General features: G+C 37.2%; 4 protein-coding genes across 4 annotated transcripts; 3 read left to right on the top strand and 1 right to left on the bottom strand.

Annotated features, from left to right (window-relative positions):
• Positions 1–1,081: 1,081 nt before the first annotated feature.
• Positions 1,082–5,159, top strand: LOC105232543 (V-type proton ATPase subunit B). The gene is made up of 5 exons (XM_011214251.4): positions 1,082–1,239; positions 1,313–1,467; positions 2,339–2,844; positions 2,909–3,664; positions 3,749–5,159. Exons 2-5 carry the CDS (start codon positions 1,389–1,391, stop codon positions 3,884–3,886), a joined length of 1,479 nt encoding a protein of 492 aa, XP_011212553.1. The 5' UTR covers positions 1,082–1,239; positions 1,313–1,388; the 3' UTR covers positions 3,887–5,159.
• Positions 5,160–7,683: 2,524 nt separating this feature from the next.
• On the bottom strand, positions 7,684–9,483 carry LOC105232541 (platelet endothelial aggregation receptor 1). Its single transcript, XM_011214250.4, has 6 exons — positions 9,309–9,483; positions 9,067–9,203; positions 8,865–9,000; positions 8,663–8,806; positions 8,140–8,451; positions 7,684–8,067 (listed from the first exon to the last, which is right to left on the bottom strand). The coding sequence occupies exons 1-6, from the start codon at positions 9,391–9,393 to the stop codon at positions 7,856–7,858; spliced, it is 1,026 nt and encodes a 341-aa protein (XP_011212552.2). The 5' UTR covers positions 9,394–9,483; the 3' UTR covers positions 7,684–7,855.
• Positions 9,484–9,646: 163 nt separating this feature from the next.
• Positions 9,647–11,416, top strand: LOC105232540 (histone H1-I). Its single transcript, XM_011214249.4, has 2 exons — positions 9,647–10,673; positions 10,736–11,416. Exons 1-2 carry the CDS (start codon positions 9,978–9,980, stop codon positions 11,267–11,269), a joined length of 1,230 nt encoding a protein of 409 aa, XP_011212551.2. The 5' UTR covers positions 9,647–9,977; the 3' UTR covers positions 11,270–11,416.
• Positions 11,417–11,709: 293 nt separating this feature from the next.
• Positions 11,710–13,125, top strand: LOC105232539 (uncharacterized). The gene is made up of 2 exons (XM_011214248.4): positions 11,710–12,351; positions 12,408–13,125. The coding sequence occupies exons 1-2, from the start codon at positions 11,878–11,880 to the stop codon at positions 13,062–13,064; spliced, it is 1,131 nt and encodes a 376-aa protein (XP_011212550.2). The 5' UTR covers positions 11,710–11,877; the 3' UTR covers positions 13,065–13,125.
• Positions 13,126–19,631: the final 6,506 nt, after the last annotated feature.

Genomic DNA, 19,631 nt, shown 5'->3' with positions numbered 1-19,631 from the left:
AAGAGAAATAATTTACAAATTTATAGTGTCTATTGCAGATTCATAAGTTATTTCTGTTTAAATGAGAACTGCTTGTTACTAGTTGAAGCCTCACTGACACAGAGTAACACCACAAAAAAATTAAAGTTCGAAAACACTTCAACTGATTTTTTTTACGGATTCAGTTGAAAACCCTAATACCGAATTTCAAAACTCCAACCATAATGCGGTTGATTTGTAATCTGTAATAAGGAGTCATAAATTCAGAGAAATTTTAAATTTTCTTCCACATTAAATTGATTAATAAAATAATAGCAATAATTTTTAGGCAATGCACCTCCTGGCCCTCCTTACTTGTAGATTGTTCAAACTGTTATACCATAAAAGCAAAAGCAAAGAATTTGGGAAAATTTTCTTGGTACCTTCTTAGAGTGGTGTAGTTGGTTGAGCTGCCTTATGAAACGGGAAATATTGCTTTATGACGTGGTGTAATTCATTAATTTTTAAGCTTGGTCTTTTTCGTTGTTTCGATGTTCCCTCATAATAATTTACATTTTCGTACAGCTAACATTTGCATCTTCCCTATTTATTAACATATCATTTGTGTTTTCTCTGTTCATTAACATTCCCTGCTCTTGTCATGTATGGTGTACAGTCGAACTAATCTAAGACACACACACAGCGCGCATAAGTTCACACCCAAAACAAGAACCAAAGCAGAGGATGTTAATGCAGTGAATCAGAGAACATGAACCAATTTGAAAAGAATACTTGAGCATACATTTTCTGTTCCTAGGATTACTTGGTGGTGATGTGGTGAAAATATGCTTGCATCTCTTTTCGAGTAACGTAGTTTTCGCTTTTCGATGTTCCCTCATAATAGTTTAAATTTGAATCCAGTTAACATTTGTGTATTCTCGATTCATTGACATTCTCTGGTATTTGTTGACATTCTCAGCTGTTGTCGAGAAAAATATACGAAATAAATTTATTGCAAAATACGACAATAGTTGCAATTCACAGATGAAAATGTCTAGCATAGACAAGAATCCACTATAACTGTCAGTTAACACACATGCAACTCTGGTTTTGGTCACATGACCACACGTGACAGTTATATTGCCACTGTGAATATTTCTTTCTAAACTTCAGTGTGAATTTTTCTTCGTACTCCAACGACGTCGTAACGCGCAGCTGACTGTCCTCTACCACAAAAAGTATCTGGCTCCAGTTGTAGAGAAAAATTCTTATTAGAAAACTGTGCGTGTGTGGAAAAAATATTTCATTGAGTATAGTCCAACTATAATCAAAACCTTTTGTTGTTTTTCTTTAGATTAATTGTAGAGTTTGTGTGCCAACAAACGATTTTGTGAGACTCTAATTCGGAGTGCAAATAAATTGAGGGCAAAATGTCTATATCTGCAAAACAAGCTAACAGGGAGCACGTCCTGGCTGTTTCCAGGGATTTCATCTCTCAGCCACGTTTAAGTGAGTAATGCAAATATAATTGTGAAGTTTCTTTTTTCTAATAGTATGAGGGGCCAACGTAAAATTAGGTCCGCCATGACAGACGAGGAGCTCAGCGAATATCAAGATAAAGAAGAAGTGCAAAAATCGATACAATTTCAATGTAGTTGCATTGTGGGGCTAGTTTTTACATAGTTTCAATTTTTTCCCTATTTTGTTAAAAAGTTCACTTTTATTATGGTGAAGAGAAGCAGTTTTGGTCATGGGACTCGTAGTAATGCTGAAAACTATGAGAATTGACATGTTTAAAGATTTACAATTGAAAAAATTGCACTCGGGATAGTCATGTGACATCAATGTAGTTCCGAATGACAGTAATAACCAAATGGGAAGGCACCTGACCAAATTAAAAACAATTGTATGAAAGTTATGATACTATTTATTACCATTTTATCAGTTTAAAATCATTTTAAAACTATTGTCAAATATTAGTTTTTATATATTTTGGTGTTCACGAAATTATATTTTACTACAGCATCTTCTAATATTTATATTACCATGATGTGTAATTTAAAACAGAGTTTTGTCTTTGTGAAAAGCAACATTAACTACGACTTTTATATAATTTATCAGTGATTTCATTTTCGCTGTCATTTTTAGTATTTGTCATTCTACTGGTTTTCGTTATTGCTCTGATATACAGTCAGCTGACGTTCAATACATTCGTTATGTCGTTGGATTTTCTTATCTCGCCGATAAAATATCGCTAATTAACGTCGTTTCTCTTAGTAGAAAACTGTTCATGTGCCACACCACGAGATCAGTGCAATTTAATTTATATCCTTTTTAATTGTTCTTTATCTAAAATGTGAAATTTATTATAAATTTACAGCCTACAAAACTGTTTCTGGTGTCAACGGTCCTTTGGTAATTTTGGACGAAGTGAAATTCCCCAAATTTGCTGAAATTGTACAATTGCGCCTTGCTGATGGCACAATTCGCTCCGGACAAGTGCTTGAGGTGAGCGGTTCCAAAGCCGTCGTCCAAGTTTTCGAAGGTACTTCGGGTATTGATGCGAAAAACACTGTGTGCGAATTCACTGGTGATATTTTGCGTACACCTGTGTCTGAGGATATGTTGGGTCGTGTGTTCAACGGCTCAGGCAAGCCCATCGACAAAGGTCCCCCAATTTTGGCAGAAGATTTCTTGGATATCCAAGGTCAACCTATCAACCCCTGGTCACGTATTTATCCCGAAGAAATGATTCAAACCGGTATTTCTGCTATTGATGTGATGAATTCCATTGCTCGTGGTCAAAAGATTCCAATCTTCTCAGCTGCTGGTTTGCCACATAACGAAATTGCCGCTCAGATCTGTCGTCAAGCTGGTTTAGTTAAGGTGAAAATCCAGGAATTGATTGTGAAAGCATTACCTAAAATAATATATCTATAAAATTTTGTAGATCCCCGGAAAATCTGTTTTGGACGATCATGAAGATAATTTTGCCATTGTGTTCGCTGCTATGGGTGTGAATATGGAAACTGCTCGTTTCTTCAAACAGGATTTCGAAGAGAACGGTTCTATGGAGAATGTGTGTCTTTTCTTAAATTTGGCCAACGATCCAACCATCGAACGTATTATTACACCTCGTCTAGCATTGACCGCTGCCGAATTCTTGGCATACCAGTGCGAAAAGCACGTGTTGGTCATCCTTACGGACATGTCTTCATATGCTGAAGCTTTGCGTGAAGTGTCGGCTGCTCGTGAAGAAGTGCCCGGTCGTCGTGGTTTCCCCGGTTACATGTACACTGATTTAGCTACCATTTATGAACGTGCCGGTCGTGTTGAAGGTCGCAATGGTTCCATTACACAAATTCCCATCCTTACTATGCCTAACGATGATATCACCCATCCAATTCCTGATTTGACTGGATATATTACTGAAGGCCAAATTTACGTTGATCGTCAACTACACAACAGACAAATCTATCCACCAGTTAACGTGTTGCCATCGTTGTCACGTTTGATGAAATCTGCCATTGGTGAGGGTATGACTCGCAAGGATCACTCTGATGTCTCCAATCAGCTGTATGCCTGCTACGCCATCGGTAAGGATGTACAAGCCATGAAAGCTGTCGTCGGTGAGGAGGCGCTGACGCCTGATGATTTGCTGTACTTGGAGTTCTTGACCAAATTCGAAAAGAACTTCATTTCTCAGGTGAGTTAACTCGCAATTATATGGAATTATCCCCAGCTAGCCTTTGAAAAATTGTATTGTAAATTGTATGTTATATGTACACAGGGTAACTACGAAAACCGCACCGTCTTCGAATCGTTGGATATTGGCTGGCAGTTGCTGCGTATCTTCCCCAAGGAGATGCTGAAGCGTATTCCAGCTTCGATTCTCGCGGAATTCTATCCCAGAGATTCCCGCCATTAAATTTATTATCAAATATGTTGCTTTTCATTTTGTTTTTTTGTTTTTTGGGTTTACGTATACGCTGCAGTTTTAAACGCAAAGCGCCATCAACTTACATCCCTATCAAAGATACTATTAATTATCAGATCATATGAAAAACATCGATAGTAAGTTTAACTATAAAATGGGAAGAATGTGAAATATGCTTCAAACTGCAACAGAAAGTGAAAATCCAAATGAAACTAATTAATTATGGCCGAACGAAGATATTTAGCAAAATAGGAGACAATGAATTGTAATTCTGACGCGCTTGATGATTCACACGTCCGCTATGTGTGGCGTTAAAATGTTTTATTACAACTACTTAAATTATAAATGTGTTAGATAAATTGTAAACACTTTGTAAAAGTCATTAAAACTAAAATATTTGCTAAATTGAATGTTATGTAAAGCATAAATACCGATAACACACCTTACACCGTAATAAGAATGTAAATAACTAATTGTTTAGAAAAGGCGAATCATTGTAAAAAACGCAGCAAAGATGTGTTACTTCGTGTTTTATTCGTTCATTGTAAGATCTTGTAAATTATATCAGGTTTCTGTGTCTGCTAATTATACTTTTGTTTTATTTTATCAAAAAACTTAAAGATTTCTCTGAACCTAGATAACGCAGCCCATCACCAGTCGCACTTGCGATTAAACTTGTTTATTCTCACATGTTTTAGTTCTTAAGTTTTCAAGTTTGAAGTCACAGCTTAAAAGTACACGTATACACACTTACATATAGAGCATTCCAACTTAAAGTTATTTTTAATTAACGCAATAATGTTTTGTTCATGCATGCATGTTACTCAATGTTCAAGTATTAAAAAACCTATCCCAACTCGTCTCACACGCACACAAACTCGAGTTTTCTTTAACAAACCCACACTTGGCGAAAATCTATCGTAAATGTTCGGCACAACTCTCCAACTGGCCTTTCAGTGAGAGTTGATGAGTCTAAACTTTTTTCTTGTTTATTTTTACAGCTTTCAAATTGCTTAAATATTCTTTATCACTAAGCATACTGTAAAATTTGTTGAAACTAACCTCTGGATGATAATAATGATAATAATTCTTAACAATGTTTGTTGTAAACTAGAACGCAATAGCGGGAGCAGAAATATAGAAAAAAGTCTATAATATATATAAATTTAATAATACAATTTATGTATGTATAAAATAAAATTTATGAAACTATGTATATCAACTACAACAATAAAGTGAGAGACAAATGTATTACTCTGTTAAATTTATGTTTTCATTGACCATTGGTTGGCTGCTTTTGATCACCCTCCTGTCTTGGTGCTATAGGGAAATGAAACGTAAAACCGAAAAAAGTTGCTGGGAATTTGGAATATGTAAAAAAATGCACTGCTTAAAATAATTATTTCACCCTGTTTATTAAATAACGGCTGTTAAATTATGGCGTCCATATTTTAAGTTTGGCATAGATTTCTTACAAAACAAATAACAGACCTCAGAGTAAGAACCAGAATTTCTCTACAGATGTCTGTTAAATGTATCATCGAACTTCTCTTCAGAAAAGCACTCAGAGTTTTATATTTTACGGAAGGGGTGGCCGTTATTAGACAATATTTAATAAAATGAGATTTTGAAAAAAAAGCACGCATACCTTTTTGCCTGCGATCAAAAAGTTTGCTATTGGTATCTACTAGAAAAAGAATTGTTTATTAAAAAAGAAAATAAAGTCTGAAGGAAAAATTTACGACTGATGTGCTAAGAGGTCTATCTTCTTGATTGGGGTATACACCGTTTACGCGGTTATTATTTTATCATTTTAGTAAATGGTGGTGGTTTGACCTCTAGACCCCTTGACTACAACACACAAAATCCTAGTTGGGACAGTCGCACAATGACTGTAAACTAGAGCAATTAGAGAGCGTGGAAGAAGTGGTATGTAAAGCTCTAAGGACAAATTACCTAGTTCTCTTGCGCAAAATAATATTAAAAGAGTTAGTAACAAAGATAATAAGTTCATTTAATTTTTACAACCTAAACTGGGTATATTACATTTGCCATGAAGTTTGTAACACCCAAAGGGAAACGTGTGATGTATACAGATAACCAGCATTCGTTTGTGTATATGGAGTCGTTCAGTTGTTGAGATAGCGAAATTTTGCCGCACACATTTCCCCCAAGAAGCAGCTCATTTGGAAAACTTATGTCACAAGACATCTTTACGAAATTTTGTTTGGATTATTGTTTCCATCCGAGCCCCACAAAAATGCAAAAATTTTGATTGGTTATCTTTTTATACTCTTGCAACACGTTGTGTACATACTTGTCTCTCAAACCGTTCAAGCCAATATAGCCAAGCCAAATACGCTCAAATGAAACCCATAAGAAACCTTACCGAAATAAATAACCAAATGCTCCAGAGACAATAAATGTAGACGGTTTTATAGGATAAAAATTTTGGTCAAAACCTGATCTACCCCCCTTTAACTAAACTTGACCTACCCCTATATAACTATTATCAGGATTTTGGAACACCCTGCTGACTTTACTCCATATGATTGGTGATGGTATGTGAGGAACTTTGATGAAATCTTGAGAGCATTTTATTAGTCCGTGCTTTGTTAATTGCATGTAGTCTTGGCTAAAATATGTATGTAGATATAAATTGAGTCAATACTACCCCCAACTCCCATATAACTACTACTACTTATAATGATTTTCGCTATTCTAACCAGTTCCGTGCAGAATATGTTGGTCAGTGAGTATTATTTATATGTAAAATTACTTCAAATTAAGTTCTCGAGTGTATCTTAAATTAAAATTAATAATTAATCCCTTTCTCTGGCCCAATACACCCCATATAATAATTTCCGCCTTTCCGCCTTTCCACCTTTGATATTTCAATGAAGTTAAATGAGCAAGTTTTCTTAAAAATTATGTGGTTTAGAGGCAATTAGAATGAGACGTTTCCACATCAACTCAATATATCATGTATTAAATTAAGCCTCTTCGGTCAAGTTGATATCACATACTACAGTGACCAAATTGAAAGGTAATTTTTAATTAATACTTTGCGTGTTTTTCTATGCTAAATTTCTCTCCCTAAAAGTCGCTAAAAGTGACATCTTCGATTTTTACTATGCCTGAATTTATTGCACAAAGAAGTGAGATGATGCACCTTCTCTCACTGCATTGGTTATACGTGATCTTTCGTTACCTTCGTGTAACTTCTGGCTATTCAGCAAACTCACATGACCACTCGGAGGACACCGTTTTGACTTAATTGAAGATATAAGGACGGTGGATTTTTCCAAGTGCTATGATGACTTGAAAATTCGTTGGCATAAGTGCATTGCAGCAGAAAGGGATTACTTTAAAGGAGATGAAATGGACAAAATTCACCTTTCAATTTGATTACAGTAGTATATCCCATTTGAAGGGATTTTTAATATAATTTTAGCTGACGTGAACTAAAATTTGGCCATAAAACTAAGTGTAAGTTATGGCCTTCATTAAATAGGACAAGAGGATCCTAATTTTGATTGTCTTCACGATTTCATCGAGTAACGGCTGTTTAAAAGCAACAAGTTTTTATTTTTTTCAGGTTTTGCCAGCGCCTGAAGGAATTTCCTCCTATGCCAAAAAATAAACCTGTGAATAATATTATAGCTTCAGTCCAACAGAAGTTAACCATTTTTCTTTGTTCATTAACTTTTAATTTCATAATTTAATGTATAAAAATATAAAGAACGAATCTTTTTAAGTCGTTTTTGTGGTTTATTTAATTTCCATGCTATTCTATAAGAAAATTACTTCATTTAAATAATAATATTTCACATAAAACAGTCTGATCACGAAATAACTTTTCAAATACATATCTCACATTCCAAATACTAATTTTATATTAATTTTACTTTTTCAAAATAAATACTGTTTAGGCACTGCGAGTCTTTTGAGCTTCCCATTTCATACATGCATTTGCAAACCCGTCATCGCCAATATAATACACAGCAAAATTTTTTTAATTTTCACACTTGAAGCCGTGGAGCTGCAGGGTACTTTGTTTTTGAGGCCAAACCGACAAGCACATTCGCCGTGATCGCATTCCATCAACTGCTCATCCTCGTCTTCAGGTCCATTGTGACAGTGCTCATTAAGAGTGCAATACTGGCCGACTTCTGCAGGTGATATATAGATGAATTGAAGGGACATACATACATCACTCGTATGTAACTTGTGTAGATACTTACCCGCTAAGGGCGCGCAGATTTTTTCCAAGGCAATACTATAGCGGTTTTCCTTGGTTTTTCTCGTCACAATTGTATATTCCACCCTACACTGACATTTGCCGTTCTCACAGGTAGCACCTGGTCCCATAAAAGCATAGCATTGGCTCGCATCTTGACAGTCTTCGTGGAGTTTTCGTCCCGGTAGACATTCCTCCGAAGTGTTTGCACTTACATAGCCCTGTTCACAAACACACTCTCCTACTTCTGGTAAACAAATTTTGTGCTGTCCATGTTGTGTGCAACTCATTCTGTCGTCACATTTGGCTCTGAGCTCTTTCGTAATGAGATAGAAGTATAAGAAAGTGGAGTATCGTTATGGTTAAACATATTAGCTTTATTAAAATAACTTTCACTTTACTTTATCCTCAAAGCTTTAATAAAGACTTGTGAAAAAGCTCATTCTAGAGCGTCTCCGAATGTATGGTTAGTGAAATAAGAAAAAAAATTATCCTAACAATCTACACACTACTTACTACTAACTTACTGGTTTGCGATAGACATATGGAGTCATTCCTTAAAAAGCCAGCATCGCATGAACAGTTTCTTGTGCTCCCATCACAGTGACTGAATACAGTTGAAAACAGACATTGTTCATCACTTTCGCATGGTTCGCCCAATGGTACTTGTTCTGCAATGAAAGAGTTAAATAAAACAACAAGAGAAATCCGTTTAATTTATTTTATTACTTGGTATGCACCGTCTTCTGTCTATTGTAGGTACATAGTCGTCCTCGCAGTAGCAGAGATAGTCCGCTTGATGACATTCGGCATGTGGGAGCATGCAAGGACAGTTACCACCGATTATGTTAGTCGTGTGGAGAATCTACAAAGCAATTGAATTACTATATTATAATCACTGCTTGTACTTACTGAGGCCCCATAAACGTACGTTCGGTTCACAGGTAACATTCACATTCGTTTGGTTGTTGAAACAATGGCACAAGCCATGGACGCAGGACGATGTAACATTTTCCGTTTCGTAATAATGGCAATGCTCATCCTCAGCGCAAGCGACCTCCATTATTTCTTCATTTTAGGTGTATCATAGTTTGAAAAAGAAAAAAAAGAGATATTCTTACGTTAAAAATTGCAATTAGGTCATTAGCGTCTAAATCGGAGACTCCGTTACACCTTCGGGTACCATAGCTACAGCTGGGCGCACAACTAGAGAAGCTGCAATGTAGATCCAGATGACCCATCCGATTAACTTAATCATTTCAAAGTGTACAAAAACTTAATTCTTATAAGATATCAAGAAATCAAAAGACAATACTTTGATGGTTTGGTAAGAAAATAATGCGAAGCCTTGTGTAATGCGTATTCTATTCTTCTTTTTGGTGCTAAGAAACTAATTAGCTTTGACAAATGTTTACAGTTATTTGCATATGAATATGTACGTAAGTTATTTATGCTTTATAAGCAACAACAAAGCGACTGGCGGACGGTCGATGGGGCATTCGCAGAACCGATCACCGATCTATTGTGAAAGGGTCACGTAGGGATGCTAATTATTATTCATTTTATAATAAAAAAAAAATAAAAGTAGATAAATCAGTGATATTTTGTCAAAATTACTATTTATAGAGCTTCTTTTTTTATGTGTGAATTAGTTTTCTGTTCTACTCGTATTCAATCTATTTGTCAGTTAATGCGATCATTTTGTGGGTTAAATAAACCGTTTCAAACATTACTGCATTTACACAAAATTGAGCATTTGTTGGCTGTCAATATCGCTTCAGTAATCATTTCGAACATTCGTTTTGTTTGTTTTTTAGTGAACAGGAAATTTATTGTTGAATTATGAAATTATTTGTGTACAGTTCGGTTGAAACTTCAGATGATGATGAAGATGAAGAAGTGAGTGAGGAGGAGTCCCAAGCTGATTCGGATGAAGGCGAAGATGAAGCCGATTCCGATGAATCCAATGAAGATGAGCAGGCCTCAGACAATACTGACAATGAGAAGGAATCTGGAGCGGAGAACACTGGAGGGAAGTTAACGAATAAAAATGCAGGCAACTCCAAAGCATCCTCTAGTAGTGAGGTCGATACTTTATTCAAAGGTGTTAATGGTTCACAGAAAATCAATGGTATAAAAGAAGAACCACAAATGAAAGGGCCGGAATTCAATATAGCCAAATCCCCAAGCAAGACGAAACCCATGGCAAATGGTGCAAGTTTGCCTGCGCGTCTCAAAAATGTCAGTACCGAGATCATGGTTCTTGCTGCGATAAGAAGTCTTAACGAACGTGGAGGTTCCTCAGCCATTGCCATAAAAAAATACGTTATGAACAATTATCCCCAGTTAGACGGACCACGGACAATGAAACTGATCAAGACCTATATTAAGAAGGCATTGGTTAGTGGAAAGTTGGTGCAATCGAAGGGAACTGGGTTGGGTGGTTCATTTAAGGTATCGCCAGGTACAAATCGCTTGGAAGAGCAGAAAGAGCGACAGAATCGGAAAAAGTTTGTTAAAAAACCAAAAAGTGATCAAGTAAGTACCAAGAGTTTTGTTTGTGATATGGTATTTATAAATTTTGAAATTAATAAATTCAGGCTGCTGATAAAGCAAAGAAACCATCCAAAGCGACAGGGAAAAAAATCGAAAAAGGAGAGATAAAATCAGCAAAAGTGACAAAGAAAGCTAAAGCAAAAGGTTCGAAAAGTGCGATAAAATTGAAAGACGGAAGTGAATCAACTACGAAGATGCCAAAAATATCCGTTGCTCTAAAAGCGAGCGATCCACCACCTGTGAAGAAAACTGCAAAAACGAAAGATGCGAAAGAAGCGAAGGAAACATCCCTTGCTAATGGTAAACCGGGGAAAAAAACCAAAGGGGCCGAACAAAACAAAGCTGAAAACGCAGATTCCACTACCAAAAAAACAATCAAAAATAATAACCTGGCAGCTTCCAAGTCTGCGACCTCTATAACGAAAGCGGAGAAGGGGAAAACAGCAACTGCATCGAAAAAGAAAGCAACCGCCAAAGGTAAAGCTACCGTTATTGAAAATGTCGAATTGGGCTCTGGAGACGCAGATGTCGTCAAGCCCAACAAGAAGACTGCAGCAAAGAAAGTCAAGACAAAATAACAACTGTACAAAGCGGCGGAATATGTTTATGATTTTCACGGTTTCTCCTTGAGATGAATAAGTAAATATTATGTAGTGTTGATATTATACCTTGTATGTGATTTTCTACTTTTTTGGTTCCACAATAAATACTCAATTTTGATGAGATTTTTATTAGACATTAATTAATAAATACGATACATATTATCATGAATTTTGGAAAAGGGTAGTTTTCTCTAGCAGAACAGTCTTCTTCCAAGACATCAGTCTTACAGCAAGAGAGAAGAAACACGCAAAAAGAATGCAATATGACCCACTGAATTATATATTTTCGAAACGTACCTTTGCATCTGATCGGCTTATCACAAATAACGAGTTGTCAATATAGCACTTAACTTCTCCCTTGAGTCAACTGGAGCAGCTCATCCCTTCGAATACAAGCATACGCATTTGAAATGAAAATGACTATTTGTCGAAAATACATACGGGTTTCATCTAGTAGATTTGCTCAAAATATTAAACATAAATAAATATTAAAAAACGTTACGTGGAAATTCTTAATAAATGTAAATAAATAAATTTTTGTGAAATTCGTAAATTAAAGTCTACAAACAAAAAAATTGAGGAAAATGAAAAAGCATCATAAAAATATAGTCAAGCCCAAAGAAATGATCAAGAGTGATCTGGAGTTTTTGAAAAGGCGTCCCGCTAACAGGACCGCACACGAATGTGTTCAAGATAACAGTTCGGGCATAACGTCTTGGAGTTCGAATGCGTGTTTGCAATATCGAAAGTTTAGCGCGGAGGCCCTGGTGCTTCGAGCACTGAAAGGTCTCTGTGAGCGCAACGGTTCATCGGTGGTCGCGATCAAGAAATTCATAATTAACCACTATCCATATGTGGATGGAAAGTTTACACTGCCTGTTATCAGGAGGGTCATTAAGAAAGCTTTGCTCAAAGGGAAAATTGTGCAGTCTCAGGGAAAGAACATGGAGGGACTGTTCAAAATATCAGCTGGCGAAATACGTGCAGAGCAGCAACAGCAGCAATTTAAGCACCTTAGGGAATGTATCAAATTAAGAGAGCAGCAAAAGCAGGAATTGGTAAGGCTTTAATGTAAATAGAGAAAGTGTGCTAGAATAACGCCTCCGCTGTTTAGGAAAGGAAAATGATGAAATGTAGGGCGAGGGATATTCAGAGACATAGAGCCTTTGAAGAAAATCAAGTAGCTCAGCGGAAACGACGAAAAGAAGTTGCGAATGCGGCCAAAGCAGCAAAAGCCAGACTGACTGCCGAGGCTGCCAGGGAAATTTTGAATTACGCTCAACAACAAAGCGGAGTTTTCGTACCATCCTTACGGTTGGATGCCGGCACTTCAAGGGGAATATCACAAAGGCCTCAGATCGTTGATTATGCGGACGCAGCCTTGGAAACGGCAAAAGTGATCAGTTCAGAACAATTAAAACATGCAATCATTAAAGCTACCGAATATGTGCCGCATATAATAGGTATCGATAATAACTCCTTAAGACGTACACCAGCTTTTAGGCATATGCCTATAAAGTATGAGAGAACATTAAGAAGTCCGATATCAAGTCCAGACCCTGTCACAGGAAAAATGACGTCCGATTACCCTAAGCTGACAGATTTTCTTAGAGACAAAAAGCAAGTTCCAGGTGTAGCTGTAAACTTTCGATCCCCATGTGTTGAACCTGTGGTTGTAGGGAAGAACAGCGCAGCAGGAGGAAGGAATGCGCGGAAGTCCACGAAACGCCCCACGGGAAGTACAAAAGCCAATACCAGACTTCCTAGATAAGAATTGTTTTATATTTATTTCTAACGCTAAATTTTTTGAGTGTATTAAAACTCGTAATTGTTTGTGGTTCTTTTGCTTTGCTAGGAACTTTAGGTATACAATTCTCCGATTACCCAGACTATTACACATTGTAATGTGTGGAAAGTATTACTGGTCTGCATTTAGCACCCCAAGTCACATGTCCTTTGCCTCTAAAATTTAAAATTATTAAATTTTTAGACTGAGACGCCCACTGCGCAAAGTGCAGCAATGGAATCCTATTTTATTGTGTTGAAAGGATATTAGACTTTTGGAACCATTTTTTCGACAGGATTATTTTTATGAACCTAACGAACCTTATTTAAAATCCGCCGATAATAACATATAATCATCTAAAAGACTTATTTTGTGTAAGTCTAAATCATTAATTCGGACCGAGATTTCATCATTATCCAAATTAGTAATTTTTCAGTTTAAAGGCGTCTGTGTCGGTGGGCTTTGCGCATAACCAAGGAAGAGGCGAGTACATGTTAATGTTTAAGCAACGGCACTTCACGGCAAACTATGACCGAAGATAACAAAGCAGCATTGCTGAAAAAAGGACGGAATCTTCGGCTTGACTAAAAGTCCCATTCGTTAATCTTGCGGATTTGCGTGCCCAATGAAGCTGTGAATAAATGGTTCACGATAAATGGAGAAGAATGTTTGCTTTCTTTCAAAAGCAACAGTAAAAAAGAAAGAAATGGAGGTCTAAAGCAACTTTTATCTATCTCTTACCGTTATAAAAATCGCTGCATGCATTTCATTAAATCCAGTAAGAAACGCCGAATTCTTTGGGCGGATTTCAACCATGCTTTGTCTACCAACTCAGTTCAAATAAGTTTTAAATATATTTGTTTAGATTCAAATATGTGCGCAACTTACAGTGGTGCTTCGGCGAAAGTCAGCATAGTCCATTCCTGATTGTTAAACCTCGGAATTCCAAACATCGGTGATTCGTGGTAATATCAGCGATTACTTTCAAGCCTTAGCTAGGAATGACAATTTCACATTTGCCAACAAAACGAAGTAAATCTTCATTTGATCATTATGTTTACAATAATAAGCTTAAACCTCTCCGCAATCAAATTCTAATATTATAAACATTCTTCTATTTATTATAAGTGGTTTGGAAGGGGCGAGACACAAGACAGTATCCCAGCAATTTAAACCATAACGAGAAGTTTCTGCCTTGGCCAGTGGGTCCTTTTATTTGCCAATCACTTGCTTTTCACAATCGCTTTTCAGCTGCTCAGTTAGACTTTATTACATTTTTACATACTGAGATGTGCCGTTATCTACATTTTTTCTTTCGTAACTTTCGCCACATTTTGCTCCATTTCATGATGTTCAAGTGTGTACATGTGTGGGGTACATACGTATGTTTGTATGTGTTCTACCATTTTCTCCTTTATGCGTCCATTTTGAGTTATATTTTGACACTAACAAGAACATGAAGAGAGTTTGTCCAAGTGTGAAGCGTGCAAATATGACAAACAGCTTAATGAAAAGAAAGTTTCAGACACATTTGAACAAAAAGGCCTGAGGAAGAATTTCCCAAGAATGACACAAAAAGCAATAAAACAAAATGTATGGGCAAAAAACTTGGCGAATGGATAAAATTTAAATTTACGCATAATGGCACATTAACCAGTTTTTAGAATAGAACACTACAATCGGTGGCGCTTTGAAGAGCTGTAAGTAGCAAGGAGAATTCTTTGAATTTTCAAAGGAGAAATGAACAAGATTTCAAAAGACCGCAATTTCTCTTTACAGTTGGAGTACAATACCACAGGAATATATCATAATGCCACGGATGCGACCGCAGTAAACATTTCATTAAAATGCATATTTTATGTTTCAGAATAAGCGATTCCTTCTTTAAATAAACACTTCTCTTCCAAAATTAAGTCAGAATAAAGAATTAAGTTAACATCCTTGGATGACAACAACAACTATAGGGGTTTTTAATAAAATAGGCAATACAAACAAAAGAAATTACTACAAAATGCATGAACGTGAGCAGAATGAAGGAGAAAGTTAGAAACTAGATAAAAGCAATATAAACTTGCGACAACGGCGTGCCTACTCACTTACATCATCATAAAACTTAAAGCGCGCCAGATTATTTGTTTTTGTATTGCTGATAACAACGGACACGATGACGAAGTAAAGGGCTGCTGTGCTAGCGACGCTGATGATGATAATTATGACAATGCTGGCTGAAGAAAGCGATAATATTCCCAGCCTATGCCTTTCTTAAGAGGAACGAATGACATACATAAAACAGGTGTAAATGAGGTAAATAAATTCATTCCTCGAGGTTGCCTTAGACTAGCCTACCCCAAAGGGCGGTACGGTACGGTACTCAACCGATTTAAAAAACAATAGGCAGAGAGCTTTGCGAGGCAACTATCCCTTAACGGTTATAAAAGCGATGGCTTTCGCCTTGACACCTACGCTCAAAATTTCGCCAAATGCTGGCGGTGGCCTTGAATTACACTCAGCAAACAGTTTATTCAAAGGCAGGCAGTCACTCGTCAGTCGTGCGACTTTTTACTGTTATTTACACTCGCAGTTTAACGGTTTCTGAGTAAGAGCGACACAGTTGGAGCGCAGCAGAAATATCTCAATCCTTAGCGTATAATATACAAGTGTATGTTTGTATGACGAAGCAAGGATTTAAATAACTTACATACATATGTATATCTGAACTTGATCGTTTTGTCATCCGACTCGTCGTATTGCTTTATCAAGTTTTTGAACCGGGTGAGGCGGAATTGATGGAACTTTTGTTTCTCGGATGAATAGGTTTGGAAGTCGTGTTAGCGTCAGCGAACCGTTGAAAAATTGATTGCCTTAAATGAAATATTAGCAATAGAGAATGGGATCGAGGCTTCATGATTTTAGTTTATTTTTTATTTGTTAACTAAAAATGCTACGCAACTACACATCTGCCATTTTTTTTATTTCCCATAACCTACCGTTATAGTGCGGTTTGTACGCTAACTTTGTATGATTTTCGAACTTTCGATGCAAATATCCCCTAGTCAAATGGGAGGTATTCAATAAAGTATAAAATTTTGTTCTTGTTTTCTGGCACTGGGCACACTCATTCATATGGGGAAATTGGATGGTTTAACAACAACATTGAAATAAGTAAAATTAAAAAAATTAAAGGGATCAGGAATGGATTCATGTAGATATACACAGGCCTGGTCAATGATTAAGTCACTAACTCGGTGCACTCTGTGTGGAAAATTAACAAGAATAACAACAACAACACCGCCGATAACTAAAGAGTGTAGAGAAGAGTATGCGCATACGAACCAGTGCGATAAGAGACTCGAGAGTATACATATGTGTAATTCAAACAACTGGTGGTGGGTTACGGTGGGTGGCATGCCATTGCTGATTTGCCTGCTGCTAACCTACTCTGCACCGATAGTCGGCTAGTGGGACATGGCGAACGCTGCAATAACAGTACGCTGTTATTATCTAACCGATTAACACAGATTCCCAATTTCCATTTCACACCCGAGTCGACGTTAATATTTTGCCTCGGTCATGCACTTCGGCGCGCCGAGCAACGATTCATCCAATTGTATTAGTGACCTAGCGATGCTGCGCTGCTCGATACGAAGTCGACCGCAACGCTACCTCCCTTGAATGTGTAGAAAATATGAGCGACGATGAGGACGCTAGCGCTTCAGCCCACGAGGGCCATTTTCTATTTGAAGCTCGGTGAAGTGTTGTGTACGCGTCGTGCGTTCTGGTTGGTTCACTCTTTCGTTGCGAGCTGTTTGAGCTTGCCAAATGACCTTTGCTGTTATCTAGAGGAATATGAGCGCATGAGAACGTTGCTGCACACGTACTCACACGACTAGTGAATTTGTTGAGGTAGGACAGAGTTGAAGAGTTGAAATGAGGTGAATTTAAGAGAAAGTCAATAGCAAAATTCTCAAATGAGTTCTTCAAATTGACACACAACGGCAATATACAGTAAAGCCGACTTATACATGTAGATGTACAAATATTTATGTACACGTTATTATCGTTTCTTTAAAAGAAAATTAACGAGACTTTAATTTTGACAAGTTTAAAGCAGATAAGTTTACAACGTGATCTAGTTCATGTATGAATAGACTTTGAAGTAAGATTTTTAAATCAATGTTTAGAAAATGATTAAAATTTTAATAGATCTATAAGAAGAGATTAAAATATTTTCGTTTTATTTAACAGAAATGATATAATTTTGCATTTCAGTTTTACTCATAGCAGAAGTTTGAGATATTGATTTTTTTGTGGAATCATGTTCAATAAAAAGTTCAACTTCAATATTTTCGTGATCACCTTTTTGGTTGGCAATTTGTCATTACTTAATATTTTAAAGAAATGGCATACTTATGATGATTACAATGTTCGTAATGATACATATGTATGTATAAGTAGGTAAGCGGTTCACTCAATCACTCAAGTTGTTTGCGATTATGAGTGACTCAACGGCATCTCCCCACTCAGTGGGTGGCAACGCCATTGCGCGGAAAAATGTGCATTACTGTCGTACTGCTTATGCGAGGCGCGACGTCTCGTATGCTGCTGTTGCTGCTGCTGCTCGTCGATTGTCGGCTCGACGCGGCGCCTAATAAACATGAAGCAGAGCACAACGACTGCGCTGCCCGCTTGGGTCTAGCGATAGCCGCTGCTAAATTGCTCAGGCATGCGACAGCTCATTCGTAAGTGAACTGTTTGGTGTGCTGCCACGTCGTTTGCGGATTGCGCGCGATTTGTGTATAACAAACATAGATAATATTGAGTTCAATAAGATAAAAAAGAAAATATATGTGAAAGCAAAACACAAGCGATGTATGATAAGAAAGAAAAGCTGTAAAGTTAAGCGGATGATACAGCACGCCAGTGGAAAGTGAGTGACAGTATTCATAGCGCTCATTGTCGTCCGGCCCGTGAGTCTTGTGTCGAGCGCGGGTAATTTGAGGACGTACACAGAAGTTCCAATTGAACGTCAGTCGGGCAAACAATTAGAAAATTATCCCAACTACCGACAAACTAACTGCCTGAAATACAAATGTACCGATTGCTTTCGTGCGACGTTGAGCAGCAGCCCAAATGACAGTTAAAGTTAAATAAAACCAAAAACAAAAAAAAAAAAAAAAAATAAAGCAAAAACCACTTCAGCTGATTAAAGTATGAGAAGTGTCATAAAAAAGCACTTTGACGGAATATTAAAAACAAATCACAAGTGGCGAAATAAATTTAATTAAACATAACTAATACGCATACATACTTCCATTATAATTACAGTGTCAATGTGAGGTAAACAAATTGTCGAGTGCTGGTAGCTACAAATTATAACTATTATAAGAACAAAAATGCTTAACTATTTAAAAAATAATTTACGAGTTTAGTAATAATAAGTTCGTCAGAGTGTCGATAAAAAAAGTAAAACTCAAATGCCGCAAAACCTCTGAAGTAGCTTGTTCTCGGCGTGTTGCGTATACGCCCGCGGCACCGCGAGCATTCAAACGTGATGTTTTCCATTTCTAAAGTTTTTTCGATTTGTTTCGGTGTGGTTGTTGTACATGGGTGTTACAGTTGTTGTCGACTCATCTAAGCAGTTCTATTGCAATTATATTTTATGGGCACCGTTTGTGCGCCGCCGCTCCCGCCGCGTCCGTCCATTTCTGCCATGCAAACCCGCGACTGAGTAGCCAACTGCGAGGGCTAGCCGCAGCCAGGGCGACACGTGCACTGCAAATATGCGCGTTCAAAATAGTTTATACTTTTAGCAGAACGCGCTTAAATTTAAAGTTCCACTTTCAAGGAGTTCTCTTTTCAGTCGAATTTCGGGTAAATAACCATGATTATGATATAAATGAATCGCTAAAATCGTTTGTCAAAGTGCGCAACGAAAAGTTGGCGGCCAAAAATAGGTGTTTACAAAGTGAGTTTCGAGTGACCGCTTTTGGTGGTGATCAGTTTTGAAAGGCGGCGATTGATGAATTAATAAATAGTGAAACAGAAATTGCAGTGCAAATCAAAGCGTAAGAAGAGATAGTTATCCAAAATGGGCTAATTAAAAAAAAAGAAATAATATAGTAGTGTTGTTGTTGAACAAATTATGGTTCCTATTCTAACAATTTCGGACGCCTCAATTGCAAGCCGCTGTTGCTGTTATTGCTTTTGTTGCTACAGATAGCCGTGCCACATATGTGTTATGTCTAGTACGTCGCCGCTTGCCACAAATATCAACCAGTCAGCAGCTGTCATTGTCAGGGCCAAAGCCGCAGAGCGAATCGCGGTTTTTGTAACGGTGCCTGTGGCAGTTGCTCTTGCTGCAACGTGTCATTACTATGTGGTAAATCTGCGACTAGAGTCACCGAGAGGAGACAACTGCTGATGTGTTGTCATCAAAACTGTTACGCAGCTCAGCTTATAACGCCAGTGAGACTGCGCTCTCACCGACAAGTGATTCTACGGAAGTGACTAAAAAGTGTACCCACGCATACATACGAACACTGTTTAGATATG

Source organism: Bactrocera dorsalis, unplaced genomic scaffold (assembly GCF_023373825.1).
Source record: "Bactrocera dorsalis isolate Fly_Bdor unplaced genomic scaffold, ASM2337382v1 BdCtg144, whole genome shotgun sequence".
Lineage (NCBI taxonomy): Eukaryota > Metazoa > Arthropoda > Insecta > Diptera > Tephritidae > Bactrocera > Bactrocera dorsalis.
This window is presented reverse-complemented; position numbering and strand designations above follow the sequence as displayed.

Excerpts from the sequence above, each read along its gene's own strand:
- LOC105232541 (XM_011214250.4), bottom strand. The coding sequence starts at position 9,393 with ATGATTAAGTTAATCGGATGGGTCATCTGGATCTACATTGCAGCTTCT. Across the intron at positions 9,001-9,066 it reads ATGTTACCTGTGAACCGAAC|ATTCTCCACACGACTAACAT; the intron begins GTACGTTTATGG and ends ATTGCTTTGTAG. Across the intron at positions 8,068-8,139 it reads AATCTGCGCGCCCTTAGCGG|AAGTCGGCCAGTATTGCACT; the intron begins GTAAGTATCTAC and ends TATCACCTGCAG.
- LOC105232543 (XM_011214251.4), top strand. The coding sequence starts at position 1,389 with ATGTCTATATCTGCAAAACAAGCTAACAGGGAGCACGTCCTGGCTGTT. Across the intron at positions 1,468-2,338 it reads CATCTCTCAGCCACGTTTAA|CCTACAAAACTGTTTCTGGT; the intron begins GTGAGTAATGCA and ends ATAAATTTACAG. Across the intron at positions 3,665-3,748 it reads AAAAGAACTTCATTTCTCAG|GGTAACTACGAAAACCGCAC; the intron begins GTGAGTTAACTC and ends ATATGTACACAG.
- LOC105232540 (XM_011214249.4), top strand. The coding sequence starts at position 9,978 with ATGAAATTATTTGTGTACAGTTCGGTTGAAACTTCAGATGATGATGAA. Across the intron at positions 10,674-10,735 it reads AAAAACCAAAAAGTGATCAA|GCTGCTGATAAAGCAAAGAA; the intron begins GTAAGTACCAAG and ends TAATAAATTCAG.
- LOC105232539 (XM_011214248.4), top strand. The coding sequence starts at position 11,878 with ATGAAAAAGCATCATAAAAATATAGTCAAGCCCAAAGAAATGATCAAG. Across the intron at positions 12,352-12,407 it reads AGCAGCAAAAGCAGGAATTG|GAAAGGAAAATGATGAAATG; the intron begins GTAAGGCTTTAA and ends TCCGCTGTTTAG.